At 41.3% G+C, this 16,680-nt stretch overlaps 1 protein-coding gene across 1 annotated transcript in view; it reads left to right on the plus strand.

Moving 5' to 3' along the window:
• Positions 1–16,680, plus strand: part of POLA1 (DNA polymerase alpha 1, catalytic subunit) — a 3,104,727-nt gene that overhangs the window by 907,118 nt on the left and 2,180,929 nt on the right. Inside the window, exon 20 of the mRNA XM_044072304.1 lies at positions 15,008–15,183. Within this exon, the coding sequence (XP_043928239.1) occupies positions 15,008–15,183 (176 nt within the window). The remainder of the gene's footprint in view (positions 1–15,007; positions 15,184–16,680) is intronic.

The raw sequence follows: 16,680 nt of genomic DNA on the forward strand, positions 1-16,680 counted from the left end.
GAGTGAAACAATGCTAATTTTATGAACTTTAATTGTACCCTGACTTAGGAATGGGATCCATTCCTGTAATTGAAACCCAAAAGGCTTGGAGAAATTAAACTGGGAGAACAAACAAGCAAGAGGTATAGCTATGAAATTAGTTAGCTCTGAGTATCCTACCGACATAAAAAAGACTTTAAAAATTGAAAGATTTTAAGTGTTTTTTCATTCATTTCCTGGGTTTTATAGGTCCCAGTTTTACTTTTAAAATGGGCAAAACAGACAAAATATGTACCTGTAAGGACTGTGGACAAGGCATGTAGAAAATGGCTATATAAAAAAAGTATGATTATAATCAGTGTGGTTATTTATTGGTGTACAGATGCAAAGTAGTTGAAGAATATTGGTTGTTTTATTCCTGGATTTATTTTCCCCAGTATGTAAGAATAAAATTTATGTTGCTTGTTATGCAAATTGCATGGCATTTTATATAGGAAGGACATCTAGAAAATTGTGTAAAACAGCATTCGAACATAAATATACCATTAGAATGAAAGATGAAGGTAATACATTATTTGATCATACTAAAAAATGTGTGGGTAGTATGTTCCAATTTGGCATATTAGAATGTGTGGTTTCACCTTATAGGGAACTGGACAGGGTATGAGGATTTCTCACCTGGACTGTGTAGATGCCGATTTTGAGAAACATGTTTGAATTCAAAAAAAGATATACTGCAAAAATCTTTAGGAAGAGCACATACTCAAACTCTTTTTTACACTTTTCAAGTTCACACCCACAACATCAGAAAAAGTCAGTGGTTAAAGGCCAACTAGTACGTGCGGCTAGGATGGTCACCACTGAAAATGAGGTTGAGATAGAATGTAAACATTTATTTAATATGTTTATACACAGAGGCTACCCTAAAAATTTTTTGACCAGAATTTTTAAAGAAGTTGTGGAAAAAAGGAAAACAGGTGCGTACAAACCAATTCTGAATTGTGATACAATAGAAATAGAGAACAAGTCCAGGTTGGAGTCTGAACATAACACACTAATGGTAGCATCAAGTTTAAGTGACCTAGGAACTGACTTAAGGACTGTGGATACTAGTATGGTAAACAGCAATAAGAACTTTGCTTTAGCATTTACCTTTACATATAGTCCGATAGCATTAGACATACAGAGAATAATAAGAAAGTGTTGGTTCTATTTATCTCTTAACAAAGACATTTTTACGAAAATAGGTGAAAACCCGATTATAACCTTTAAGCGGGGTTTAAATTTAAAACTGCTTTTGGAAACAGAATATAAAGTAAAAAACAACAAAGGAGGGACACGTAAATGTGGTATATGTAAACAGTGCAATTTTATAAATAGCGACAACATTTACAGGATTAGGAATGAAATTTTCCATATTCATGGTATTTATAATTGTAATACAAAATCAGTGGTTTGTTTAGCTGAATGCCAGGTGTACCCTGCATTTTATGTGGGTAAAACAGATCGCAGATTGAGGGATCGAATATATGAACACACTTGTGCAATAAAAAAAGAAAAATTACAACAATGCATTGGCACAACACTGCGATCAAAATGCAGGGCACACCTTTCAGTTTAAGATTATTTCTAAGATAAACTATAAGACAAGAAGTGGTAACTGCATTAATGATAGTTTGGTTAGGCTTTTACTAGAAAAAAAGTGAACTAAACTGGCAGTTACGGTTAGGAGCATGTATGGAACCAGGATTGAATGAGACCTGTTCGATTTCTTGTATATTGAAACTAAAAAGTTTATTTAGGTGACCTACTTGGGGAAATTAACCCCTAACGAATAACTACTTCCGTTTTAGCTTACTTGGAAGGACACCTTTGGTTACCTGAAAATACTGTAAAAGAACAGAATAACAACATGCATTTAAATTTAGGGTTAAGTACACCTAGGGGAGGTAACCCCGATTAAGTTACTTATACCTATATTGCCTTTTAACGTGGAATTACAGATAAGAGAGAAAGAACAAAAGTAAAAAGGAAGAGAAAGAAAAAAAGATTAAAGAAAAAGTTAGAAATAATTAGTGTACTTTAAGCTGACTAGTAGCCTATGATTAGATGTAAAGTAGAGATGGAAAAGAACGCTAATACACAGCACCTATAGTTCACTCAAGCTAGATTCTACTATATATATAAAAACTTTTTTATTACATTAATATATAAAAATGTTTTATTATATTAACATATACTTTTACACTTTTATAACAATAGTATCTGTGTTGTAAACAACAATTTTAAATGGATCACGCACTGGTTTTAACCAGGACATGATGAAAGAGTTTGGATTTTCAGGGAATATTTTTATAATATTGATTAATACTTGACATCATACGAAAAGTGCACGTGCATTTTTTTTTTTATTTTTAAATGTATAACAAACGATCTCAGGGTTTAGAGTTGGTTATGTTAATTTAGTAGTTTATTTACCTTACTTTTAATTTTAAGATATATGTAAGTGAAATGTGAAATTTAAAGTTTTATGCTGGTTAAATGGTTGGAAAAGGTCACTGTGATTTGAACCGCTTACTACGAGAACTGTCTGTGACTTGATTGGTTGAGTTACATACAGGAGTTTATTTAAACTCGCTGTGAGAGGTAACCGAATGTCTGAAGAAGTCCAGATATTATCCAGACGAAAAGCGCTTCACTTTTTACTTTGTTTTCTGTTCTTGTTTTTGTACGCAAGTTCACAGTTCGTTATATTGCATTTCGTGCTTACAAGTAATAAAACTTGTGGAAGTATCTCCGTTTGGAATCAGTACTTTTCCTGTGGTTACTTGGTTACCTTGTTCGTCTTGCGTTTATTGGTACATGTTTGAATTCAAGACAGATCTTTTAGCTAGGATTTATTCCTGTGATAAAGTTGATCAGTTATTATCATTTAACATTATAGATAGAAGTGGTAGAGCCAGACCGTATCTTATGAGTAATCATGATACCATTAGTAGAACTTGCCCTAGAATGGTCAGCATAGCCTTGTTTGTCCCCCTTTCCTTTTTGTCTGATGTGAATTCCATTTGTGATATTTTAGACAGGATTGGCATATATTCTTAGCTGATGATGCCATCAGACAATTGTAAGCCCACAACCTAAGTTTTTATTCAAGAATAGGAAGTAATTAAAGAATGTTATGTTATAGGAAGCCTGATGTGGTTGAGAGGGCAGATCTATCGGGAACCTTCCCTTACAGGAATTGCAATCATTGTGCATATGTTAATATTAATGCTAATTGTTTTAGACATCCTTCTACAGGTCGTTTATATGGTTTTACACACTTTTATGCTAGTTCTGCCACTACTAATAGTCTATTTAGCAAGATGCACTATCTGTTCATCTTTTTATGTAGGAAAGACAAATGGCTGTCTGAGCAGGATTGTGAGCACATTTATGAAGATAGGATGTCGAACAGTAAGAATGCTTTAGCTAGACATGTCATTAACACGGAAAGATCATATCCGGTTTTGTGTTTAGTTCTACAGTTCATTAGAGAAGATGCAAGGATGGGTGACATTGTTAATAAGACTGAGGAAGCAGCTCCGATGGCTAATTATGTTACAGGCAGATAGAGGGTACGGTTTGAATGATACAGTACCACTGAAGTCTAAAGTCACATCCCTTATTTAGGTGATTTAGTACAGCGTCAAGCTAATTTTGTGTTGCGATTATTACTGTTTCGTTTTTTGTCGTTATTCCCATTATGAATTATGTTAATTTTAGTTGTTTTGCATGTTTCTGGTGGTGTATCCCTTTAATCTAGTCAGATACAATGCATCTCTTTACATTGTTGGGATAAGTGAATATGTTCCAATGGTGTTGATTGGTTGGTTGATCAGTCCTCCTTTTTTCCATGAGCATGTGAGTTCGTTTTTTTATCGGTACATTATGTAATAAAATTTATTGGAATTGTAACTTTTTTACTAAGGATCTGAGGAAGCACTGTTAAGTGGTGTGTGAAAGCCCTTGTCCAGTTTTATCAGTTTTATTTTATTGTTTTATACACCTATTAAATATTTGTTCCTGCCATTCTTTGTGTCCTTCGTTTTTGTTTTACTTAGAGCTTGTTGGACGTGAAGTCTTCCACTGATGGTTGTCTGTTTTTCTTTGCACTGGAAGAATTGTTGAACTGGAGGGAGTAGTCAAAATGAACAGCTGTCATGAGTCCAGTTTAATGGCATGGAGAATTGTAACATGTTTGTAAGTAGAAGGGTTTTACAGAATTAATTCAGGTATCCAAATGATTGGTTGCATGGTTAATTCTGCATTGTTTAATAGTAAACTGCTCTGTATTGCTACAATCTGAAGAAGTTCCAGGTGGGGACAAAAGTGCTTACTATAGTGATGTTTCAACAAAAGCAAAGTTTATAACCTATAGATTGTTTTGATCATTTTAGTTTTCATTGTTTTAATTATTATAATTTTTATTTAGTCTGATTTACCATAGTCAGATAGGTTGGCTTATAACAGTTCATGACCAATTCAAACTTACTGGCTTAGTAGATCGGAAATTATCCTGTCAGACATTTTGTCTTGGTGGTAGTTACCCATTGGATTTAGGAAAGTCCTGCTTTGTCTTTCTGAAAGTCTGTTGCTTGTTGCAAGAGAGCAGGCATGAGGATTTGATGTATATTGAAGGAAATCCATGCAAGGTCTCAGGGTGCCACTTTGAAGGCATTTTTCAAGTTGTATAGCTACCCCTCGCCCTCTTTTATATGATAATTGGATTGCTCTGCTCACTAATGACAACTACAAAGTGGTTCAGAAGACTGCTCTTTCTTTGTCTTGAACCTCCAGTGGCTTAAGAGCCAGCAGTCCTGTTTCCAAAACAGGAGTCAAACTGCAGAGCTCCACTTGATAGTCTGGAGTATATATAGCGGCCCCAAAGCTGATCTTTCTATTAATTCACTTTCCTTCTTCTCTTAAAAATGCTTTTTTTTTGGCTAGATTACCTTTTATCAGGCATTTGAAAGTCTTGCATGTCACCAAAAGGTATGCACATTCATCGTGTTCTCTCCATTAAATTCTTGAATTACCTTGGTCATGTAGTTTTCGCTCCAAGCTCTGATTTGAGTTGTGTGTAGGAAACTTTTCAGTGTCTGCTAGAAGGTAGTGTTGGCGATGCACTAGATAAACTCAGTGCCACAGCAGTTGATTGCTGTACTCATTCTAAAATGTGTGATGTAGTATGTGCAATCCTGCATGTATAAATGTAGCAGTTGTGCTTACGCATACCTGTCTCAGAACAAAGTCTTATCATGCAGATGTAAAGATTTAGTTGTTAAGTTGTCCAATCTCACCTTCCTTCTTGCTGGATGCATTCGGAGCCGATCCTCGGCTCCGATTCGGCCACTTACTATAGCTTGAGATGCCTTTACTGGCTCGAGGCTACCCCTTATCCCAGAATGCCCAGCGTCAGCTACCCAGATCTCGTTTGCCGCTTTAGCTGGGAGGTTGCGAGCAATACTGGCTCAAACTTAGTATAATTTTTTCCCCTATATTTTCTCTCTTGTAGTTTTGTAAGTTTCTTTTATTGTAAACCCCTTATCTCGTCCTTGCTATGTTTCTTTGTGCTGTGTTGGCTGTCGTCCCTTAGTCGCTAGGCCTTATTTTATCCCCTGAACTCATTTAACTTAGAGAGCCCCCCCAAGGACAGCCTTTTAAGTTAGAGGGTCTCCTTTAAGGTCTTTATTAATCTTTTGGTAAAATGTCTAAGGAAGTTAAAACCTCTGGTTTTAAAAAGTGTGATGCGTGCTGTCAGAAGATGTCTCTGACAGATGGGCACACTAGTTGTGTTTACTGCTTGGGGGCTCTGCACCTGCAGGACTTTTGAGCTATTTGTCATGCCTTTAGTCCAAGGCTCCTGCAGGAGGGGAAAAACAAGCTTATCCTCTGTGGATTGTTAAAACAGGATTCTCCGGCTGAAGCATCTCAGCCAGTGAAACCTTTGAAACCAGTCAAGCTGTCGGCTCCATGTTCAGAACCGACCTGTGAGCTTTACAAACCGTGTGTCGGTGCCATCTGGCAACGACAAGACTACCCCTCCGTCGGCTCCAGTTGTTACTTCGGAGCCGTCTCGGAGACACAAACGAGCTAGGTCTCCTTCATTGGAGCCGATTCACTCTGTGCCACAATCAACCTTACTTCAAAGTAAGTCCAATCATCGCTCGTCTTCCCACTCCTCTCGATCCTCGAGGTTATCTGATCAGATGGAGAGATTGGTCAGTAGGTTGCTGAAGTCACAGGCTCTTGCTAAAATGCTTTCGAACCCACCTCAACAGGCTTCGGCTCCATCTGCTTCGATTTCGATTCCTCCTCCGACTATGCTTAGTTCAGAGCCGGAGTCCATGGACACTCCGATAGTGGTTCCTTCAGCTCCGATGACATCCTCTTCGGCTCCGATTACCTTGGTTCTTCCTCCCCTCGAGGTATCTGGGTGCTGAAGCTCTCTCGTCTGCTCCAAGGGGGGAAGTGGCATAGGACACTTGTCCGACCCCGCGCTCCCTCTCGGAGAGTCGGCTCAGTTGAGCTCTGCTCCCACATCGACCTCTGAGCCATCGTCTTCGGCGCAGGGTGGGATTCCTGTGTCTTCAGAGCTGAAGTCCTCCTTGTGTCGAGACCGTGGTGTCTTCGAAGTCACGCAGAGTGCTGTCCCCACAGATGACTTCACTATCGGCTCCATCAGCTCTGTCCCCCTCTGTGCCTGTGACAACCTCTGCTCCTCCAGCCCCAAAGTGTAAGGAACCTATGCCACAGGAAACTCCTTTGGGTGAACCCTCTTCTTCTGAAACCTCCCAGAGCATTCTGAGCAGGCTTTCCAGAAGAAAAAGTGCAAGAGGAAGCACCAAGACTCCACTGAGTCTGTCACCTCGGATACAGACCTGGATGAATCTGAGGGGTCCCCAAGGTCCCCCTCTGAAGATGTTTCCTTTTTGGACATCCTTGAGATCCTCAGGCAGAGGTGTAGCTGGACTTCCCTAGCCTCCTCAGAGGACGAGTCTGTATACCTGGACGCATTTGGTTCCCAACCTTTCACCTCCTGGGTGTCTTCGCCTTTTGATCCACTCATGTCTGTAGTGTCTCAAAAGGCTTGGTCAGCTCCAGATTCCATGGAACCTGTCTCGAGGAGACCCAATAAATTCATCACAGCTCCCCAAGACAAACAGTTCTTAACTAAGTGTCCCAGTTGATGCCATGGTGGTAGCAGCAGCCACAAATACAGAGTTAGCTGAAACCTCCTCATCTGTCCATCCACCGAATAGACTCTTGTACGATGGACAGATATGGGAAGCCGATGTTTTCATCAGCGACTTTCTCCCTTAGGTCCCTGAACTATCTTTCCCATTTTACTAGGCTTCAGAGGGAATCTCCTAAAAGAGCTTGGAGATAAGATCCTACAGCCGAGGGAGCTTCAGCCATGGTAGCTACCCAGCTGGCGACTCTTAATTCAGTAGTCAACTCCTCCATGAGGCTTATTTCATACACAGCCGATGGAGCGAGTAGAGCTGCAGGAACAGAAGAGGCTCTTAGGAGACATTCTTGGCTGCGGCTGTGTCAGTTTGTGGAACCTTTCAGAGCGTTCTTCACCAACACCTCCTTTGATGGCTCCTCTCTCTCTGTCTCTCTCTTTGGGTCTCAGCTGAAAGACACGCTTACCAGGTGCCAGCAAGAAGGCAAAATGCTCTCTGATGTGGGCGTCCATTTTTCCACTCCTACCAGACCAATACCCAAAGGGTCAGAAAGGTGGAAAGATGTGGTTTTGAAAATCCCAGGGACCCTTGTCTGATGCACATGGTGATTTTTTTCCCCCCCAGTGGCAGAGGGGGAAATAACAATGGCAGACACTGCCCTCGTGGCAGAGGGGGTCTGCAAAATCAGGGTGACAGAGATGCATTCTCTTCCAAGCCCTATCAACATCCCTGAAGGGATGCCCGACTGCTCAACTCTGGAGGCAGTCGGGGGAAGGTTTTCATTGTACTCAATCGCCTAGCAAAATATTACAAAAGACAAATTGGTACTAGCCATTATATCTGGAGGTTACAAGATTCCCTTTCATCAACCCCCTTTTGTTTAAAAAAAAATCCATTCCAGATGTTCCACCCAATCTAAGTGATCAGGCAGTCACAGAAGTTTCAAGACTGCTAGGAAAAAGAACCATCCAGGAAGTCCCCGCAGACCAAGTAGGATCCGGAATTTACTCGAGATTCTTTTTAGTGCCCAAAATGACAGGGGACTGGAGACCAATTCTGGATCTGAGCAGGTTAGACAAATCTGTTCAAAAAGAAAAGATCCGGATGGTAGCACTGCAGTCCATTCTCCCCTTTCTGGGTCAGGACAATTGGATGTGCTCCATAGATCTTCAGGACGTGTACTATCATATAAAAATGGACAGACGGTCCAGGAAATTTCTACGCTTCTGGCTATGGGCCAGTCATTACCAATTCAGAGCTTTGCCCTTTGGTCACACCACAGCCACCAAGGGTGTTCACCAAATGCATGGCAGTAGTCACGGCTCACCTGAGATGTCTAGGATTCCAGGTGTTTCCTTATCTGGACGACTGGCTCATCACTGCTACCACCAGGCAACAACTTATAGAGGCACGAGATTATACCATCACATCCTGTGCTCAACTAGGCATCGCAATAAACTTCGAAAAATCTGCCTTGTTGCCCTGTCCGTCTATTACATACATAGGAGTAAAGCTAAACACAAGAAAAATAATTGTAAAATTTCCTCAGGAAAGAGTTTCCATTATTCGAAAACAGGTGTCACTTTTCCTGAGGAGCAAAAGAATTCAAGCCAAATATGATCTTCAAGCTCTAGGGTCCATGGCAGCAGCCATTCTTCTACTTCCCTTAGCACGCTTCCACATGAGAATCCCTCAGTGGCTTCTTTTCACACAATGGTCCTTCCAGGAATTACCCATGTCTCACATGATGCTAATTACGGTATCTTGCAAAAGACACCTTTCCTGGTGGATGGTCTCCCCACTAGTTACTCAGGGCAGACCTTTCATGAATCCACATCCGGTCGTCACAGTGACCACGGACGATTCCCTGATAGGGGGGCATATTCTAGGGAAGACGGTCCAAGGCACTTGGCGACTTCACGAGTACCACTTGCACATCAACGTCCTGGAGATGAAACCGGTGCTCCTAGTGTTGCATGCTCTTCAAGACTCTCGCTGCCGGGACTATTGCAATACAGACGGACAATATGTCAGTGGTTTGGTACATCAACAGACAGGGCAGAACCGTGCTGAGAGGCCCTCAGACTGTGGCAATGGGTGATTTCCTCCCAACGTTTTCTGACAGCAACGCATATCCCTGTGACATCCAACGTAATAGTGGACAGGCTCAACAGGGCGATCCTCATGCCTCACGAGTGGTCTCTGAAGCAGGAAATTGTGGATCTTAATTTTTTGCAACTGGGGCCAGCCTTGCTTCGATCTCTTTGCCTCTCCCCTCAACAACAAATGCAGCCGCTACTTCTCCCTTGTTCCTCCTCCAGGTCAGACACCTAGGGACGCTCTAGTCCACAATTGGCCTCAGGGACTCCTTTATGCATTTCCCACTTTTCCCCTAATTCCAAAAGTCATTCAGAAAGCAAAATCGTTGGGTTGCAAAATGGTCCTCATTGCCCCCTATTGGCCTCGACAGCTTTGGTTTCCATTCTTTCACCCCCACCTTCTAGCCCAGCCTTGGATTCTGGACCTAGTATCGGACCTCTTGATTCATCAATCAGGTGGGCTACACCAATCCCTCCAATCTCTCAAGCTCTCAGCTTGGTTACTCTACTCCCAATCCTAGCCAGGCTCCCTAGTATTTCCCCAGCAGTGCATGATATTATTGTTTCCAGGAAAGTCTGTGCTAGCAAATGGAGAAGATTCTCTTACTGGGCAGAATCCAGAAATTTAGATCCTTTTACAGCTCCTATACATGAGATTTTGGATTTCTTAGCAAAACTGTTTCATTCTGGTGCAGTGGCTGTTACCATCAGAGTACAATTAGTTTCCATTTCAAATTTTCATGTCGGAGTCTCTAACTCCAACATAATGTCTCACAAACTCTGTAAGGCCTTCATGAGAGGTACATCTCTACTTAGACCCCCAGTAAAAGAGCCGCTTCCACCTTGGGGATCTCAATTTGGTTCTGGCCTCCTTGATACTGCCACCCTTTGAACCAGCAGCATCATGTTCCCTGAAATTTCTCTCTTGGAAAACTCTCTTCTTAGTTGCTATCACTTCTGCCAGACGTGTTTCAGAACTTCATGTACTGTGTGTTCGCCCTCCATACCTAGTTTTTCACAAAGACAGAGTTTCTCTGAGAACCAACCAATTTTTTCTACCTAAAGTTTGTTCAGAACATAATTTGAACCAATCCATTGACCTTCCTGTCTTTTTCCCTAATCATTCCAACAAGGCAGAATACAGATTACACCAGCTGGATGTGCATAGACAACTGCGTTTCTATCCACGTAGAACTAAAGAGATGAGAAAATCAGATCAGTTGTTCCTTTCATTTGCTAACAACAAACAAGGCCTTCCAGTTTCTAAAGTAACATTGTCAAAATGGTTATCAGACACCATAGCCCATACCTACCATTTACGACAAAAAGATCTTCCAGCAAAACCCAAAGGTCATTCAACCAGGTCAGTAGCTACTTCAGTAGCGTTTCAGTCTAGATTGCCCATAGATTCAGTTTATACAGCAGCTGCTTGGGCAGATCCTCATACATTCATTTCTCATTACAAAGTAGATGTGGTCTCCCAGGGAAGGGCTTCCTTTGGTTCCACAGTTCTGTAGAGTCTGTTCCAATGAGCCACCCAGGATTTAGGTGCTAGGGACGCTGTCCCATCCAGCAAGAATGAAGGCGAGATTGGGTAACTTAACATAAAGAAGTTATGTACCTACCATAACGTTCCATGTTAGTTGTCCTTCATCTCACCTTCCTTGCGTCCCTCCCTCCGTCCACCTTCCTCGGGGATTGAAAGGAGTTTCTCAATGGTTTCACTGGCTAATTTGTTTTGTTTCTAGTTATTTCCTAACCAAACCATGAATATAAACTGTATATCCAGGTCTATTAATGGATTATTTTCTATAATTATGTCGTGCGAGCTACCTCAAATGAGATCTGGGTAGCTGATGCTGGGCATTCTGGGATAAGGGGTAGCCTTGAGCCAGTAAAGAGCTCTCGAGCTATAGTAAGTGGCTGAGTCGGAGCTGAGGATCAGCTCCGAACCCATCCTACAAGAAGGAAGGCGAGATGGACAACTAACATGGAACGTTATGGTAGGTACATAACTTCTTTTTTCTTGATACTTAATTTTTACAGAGTTTCTTTAGGAAACCTGTTAACAGTAACCTAGGAGATGTGCAGAGGAAAGACAAACTAGGATGTGTATTAAACCTACCTTTCAGCAACTACTTCACAGTTTTTTAGGAACATCACCATAAGTGAATAGCTTTGCACAGAACCCCCCACTCAGAAACCATACAAGGACGGGCAGATCTTCTCATGTACTTTGGGTGACAAGTCAAAGTTTTCTGAAATCTAGACCTCTCTGCATCCACTGCCCTTGGAGACGGTTTCATCTGCTATTTGCAACCCTGGGAATCTACTTCTTGTAAAAGATAGGTGATCCAGAAAGTCTGTGAAGGTTATAATCCCAGTATTTTTTGCAAGAACTTTGGAAAGAGCAAATTGATAAAAACGGTTTCAGCAGACCCTTAGTGCTCATGGAGCAATCACTGTTTAAGGTAATACACTGGGTTCCAGAGGAGCATAAATAAGGTTCCTTTTCCATACCCCTGCATTTACTAACAAGAAGGATTCTTAGATTTCTTAATATTTTTCATTCCAAAGACAGACCAATCATGAAGACAAGATCTGAAGTAGTTGACTTCATTTGATCTTCATCCTGTGGTTTATGGATCCGTATTGGATCCGACTTGGCTGCATATCCAGAATCTGATCCAAGCTCAAAGCTCCTCCCCTTGCCCACAATGCTCCTGTCTCCTTCCTCCCTTCAGATCTTATTTGCTGCTGAAAAGTAAATATCGTGGTCTGAGCTCTTAATGAATTATTTGGGTGAGTGAGTGTTTTTTGGGCTAATTTCTCTGTCTTTTGATCTTTTTCTGTCTCTACTTTCTACCTCCCCTTCGCGCAGGTAGTCAGTAAAAAAAAAAAAAAAAAGTTTCTTCCTTTCTGATCTTTCCTTTAGAGTGAGTGTATGCGTGTTCCATCTACAAACCTTCTGTTCTGTGTGTGCTTGATTTAACCCCAGGGCACTGAAGGACAGGTGGGATAAGCTTATCCTGAAGGGCCTAGTTCCCTCCACAGGGGAGGTAGCCCCTGTGCCCCCAGCTCCTGGTTCAGACTCAGCTACCTTTTCCCCAGTCTCTGAAACTCAAAACTCCCACCAAGAGGACCGGGGAAGAGAAGTCAAAAAAGGACAGGCCAAGAGAGTGGTCTCCAGACTGCTCGGCTCCAGCCGGGCCACCTGCAAAATCTAGGCCAACTACCAGGCCAGGATCTCCCCGGCTCCACTCTCCCAGGTTTTTCCCTGAGTTGGAGGAATCTCAGATCCGGTCTCCTTTGCGGGCTTCCCATCACCGTCACTCCAGACTGGTGTCTGTAGCCTGCTCCACCCGAAGCCTTAGTGAGGCGGAGATGGATAGGATGATGCAGAAGTTCACCCGCACCCAAATCCAGATGGGAGTCTTGCCTGCCCTTCTCCCTCCAGAGTGGGGAGCTTGCAGTCTTTCTTTACCTTGATTACTCCTTCTCCAATCCGGCCTTCTGTTTCAGAGCCTCTTGATCTGAGGACCCTCTGGGTTGAGAGGTCAGCACCAACAGTACCTTGACTCCGGCCATTGCCTTGAGAGTGTCAGATCCAACGAGCTCTTTGAGCTGTAGCCTCGGCGTCTGATCATAGGGGCTGTTGTCTACTCCAAATGTGTCCGAGCACAGCCCCTTCCCCTTGGTATCTTGGCACCTGGAGTCTCAGCTCGGGACTCCCCCGTCGGCTCAGAGAGGGACAGCTCCTACTGGCTTTTTGCAGGATGTCTGTTCTCCTTTGGCCTTCGATGTGGTGGAGAGGATTCTCTTGATTTCGAGACTCTTGACCATCTCGTCCTCGGACTCCGCCCCGACTCCCTCTGTTTTGGGTGCAGTCCCAGTCATCCTGCCATCTCAGGGACAGTCTGTCACTGTTTTGCCTTGGGAAGCTCCTGCTTGGGAGCAGCAGGACGTTGACGAGTCCTCTCCAGAAATTCTGACTGAGGAGGTTCCTCGCAAACGCACGTGCAAAAGGAGGCACTTAGACTCCCCACCAGTGTCACTCACCAAAGACTCCCCACCAGTGTCACTCACCAAAGAGACAGATTTTGAGGAAGGGGAAGGTTCCCCCCGATCACACACACACACATATATATGTATATTCTTTTTAAAAGCATCTTAAAAGCATATTGTATGTATGTATATATATATATATATATATATATATATATATATGTGTATATATATATATATATATGTGTATATATATATATATATATATATATATATATATATATATATATATATATATATATATATATATATATATATATATATATACATATATTTGCAAATTTATTCTTGTGTTTATAATATATAGTTCGGGTGTTGGCATTTGCACAATCAGTTTTTATATGTATTTTTACATTTCCATATTTTGATATTATACTTGTTTGTTTGAATAAAGAAAGCATTCTTGTACTGAATTGGACATGTTGGCTTGATTTAAAGCACACATTGGATTATTTCAGGGGTCACTGGCTCTTATTGCCTGCATATTCTTTGTTTGGGTAGCACACTTCTCAATTCTTTCAGTTCAGGGTTATTGGACTCCTCAGGAAAGGTGTCTCCAAATCACCTCATTGATGAAGCCAAATGCCAGAACTTTGGTTGCCTTTCAAGACATTGTTGCCCATGCCCCACTGCAGGTTAATAGTGACAATACAACATTAATCAGTAAACACGGAGGCACCAAATCTTTCCTGTTATGCAGAGAGAGACTCCAAATGTGAATTAGTTGTTACTAGGCAGCTTTCTATCTGCATTTTCTTGACAAGTCTAAACATACTATCAAAATTGTCTAAGGAGGCGGTTCTTTCTGGCTTATGAGTGGCAACTGAAACCTGCAGTACTTCAACAAATAAATGAATGGGTCTTCCGCAGGTGGATCTCTGTCCCCTCTACCCAGTTGGTGTTTTACTCTTTAATGCAAAACTGCTCAGTATGAAAACCATTTGCCTTCTCCTTTCCATGGGATAAGGAACTGATATTAGCTCCCCTCTTGCATTCTATTGATACAGAAAGTATTTACTCAAAACAAGACAGGACAGGGCAGGGTTCACCTTATTCCAGTTGCTGCAACTTCACAAAGACAATCTTGTGGATGATGATTGTGTGGATTACTGTTACATTCTAGATGTTTGAGATATGTCTCACAAGTGAGATCCAGTGTCCAGCCTGACTTCCGGAACTCTGAAAATTTACTCTGTCAGCTTGTTGATGCCTTCCCAGTGATGTTAGCATGTTCCCTGTATAAGGAAGAGGTAACCTGCACCATCTTCTATTCTTTCTTGCCACATCACAGTATGGTCATTTGTTATATGTTTGGCATCTTGTGAGTTATTTCAGATCAGAATTAACAGAGCAGAGCAAATACCACATTGGGGGGGAATATCTTTATTTTCTACTCTTACAATTGAGTTGTTTTTGAGTTGTAGGTCACAGGCCTTGATCCAGACAGGTTTTGTCCAACTGTAGAAAGGCTTCTGTTTTCAAAATCCAAGTAAAATAAGGGTGAATATTCTGAACACTTTTTTGGTGTTATGACATCTGTGACAGTGTATTTGGACTTGGATGTTGTGTTAGTGATATAACTATATTTTTTTTCAGTAAATTTGTTACCTTTTTCTATGACAAAACTAGGGACGCAGTGGTTTTGCAGAGAGGAATGCTGCCTGTGGCCGAATGATTTGTGATATCCAGATTTCAGCTAAAGAGCTGATTCGGTGTAAAAGCTACAATTTATCTGAGCTGGTCCATCAAATTTTGAAGACTGAAAAAATTGTAATCCCACCAGAAAATATTAAGAACATGTACAGGTGAGAAGTGTGCATTTTAATCAAAAAGCTCGTAATTGCAAATACACTTACAGGGACACTTCTGTCTGAGAACATGTCTGTTTGCGTAATATCCCTCTCACTTAGGATTTCCCGAGTGATTTCTAAAAATATTCAGAAATGTTTTTGAATCTTAAGCTTCACTGATATGTTCTATTCATCAGGCAGTCTTCACTCAACTCATCTGCACACCACTGTTGCTTGATGAAGCTTTCAAATCACTTGTCCTCCTAATAGCCAGACATCAATAACATTTGGTTCCCGTTTAGAATTGCACATAAAGGAAGTGGGCTTTCTTTGCTCACAAGGTTCTTTCCTTTCACCACTAATACTAGCAGAGGTGGAAGCTGAGCTTGCAAATATACTGCCAATTGTCAATGTTTTTTGGCTCAGGGTTTAAAAAATGTGTAGGGAATTTGTGCCACTTCATTAACTTCAGAGTTTCCAGAGGCCAGTTATGTAAATTTAGTCTGCTGAAAACCACATTAATTGATCCAGAAATAGGTTTTACAGTATGTAAGCTGCAGTGAAGCTCCCCTGCACATCCTTAGTAATGTGTGCTAACACTGCCTGTGCTCCTAACCCCGATCATGCACCTTGTCCTCTGTAACACTACCACTATTCAGGCAAAGTTTGCCTGAATTTAGTGGTATAGGACTTTGGTTAACCAATTACAAAAGGAAATTGTTTCTTTTCCTTTTGCAATCTTTTTTCAAAGATTTTTCAGCCTATGTTCTAGGTTTGGTATAGCTGTAATATTTGCATAGTAGAGAAGCACATGTCAGTCAACTAGTGGATTATGCGAACTGCCAGAGCTGCTTCCTAATATACTGTTGCAGGTTTTCCTTGTTTGATAATTTTCTATTAAGGATGCTTTCCTTTCAACCACATGTGCCATCTCTGCTGCAATTTCTCTAGTATAAGGTAACTTTTTTTCCAGGTGATTTCTCTGAAAAGGTTGGAGAAGTTGAGGTTAATGAATGACATTTCTTGGCTGTGGACCTTTGGAAACAAAGTACATTGTTTCAATGTGCATTGAGCTTAGATGGGTAAGAACAAAGAGAGGTTCATTTGAAAAACTTCTTAGAAGTGAAAACATAACTGTTCCAGAATGTCACTTTTACTTCTGCACGCATCTAATTTTTGAGGTCACTGCAAGATGTGGCTTACATGTAGGGCTGTCTAGCAGACTTTGTGATATTGAAGTGACCTTTGTTGGCTTTAACAGTACAGACTTTCTAAGATATGTTCAGAAGATGATGTTGAATTCAGCAATCTAGTAGCAGAAACCATCCATGATGGGTTTTGAGATTTATCTTTATTTCATATTTACCACTTGCAGGTCAGCATGTTCTTGGAAGCACCCATGTTGCTGCATAGTATGCTAGCACATGCCAAAACTTCATTATGTGACTGTAGGGTCCCCTGTTCCCTTTAGTATGCCCATTCTTTTATTTCTGCTCATAAGTATGCATCTTG

Source organism: Protopterus annectens, chromosome 5.part0, assembly GCF_019279795.1.
Source record: "Protopterus annectens isolate FY-2018-M chromosome 5.part0, PAN1.0, whole genome shotgun sequence".
NCBI classification, from domain to species: Eukaryota; Metazoa; Chordata; order Ceratodontiformes; family Protopteridae; genus Protopterus; species Protopterus annectens.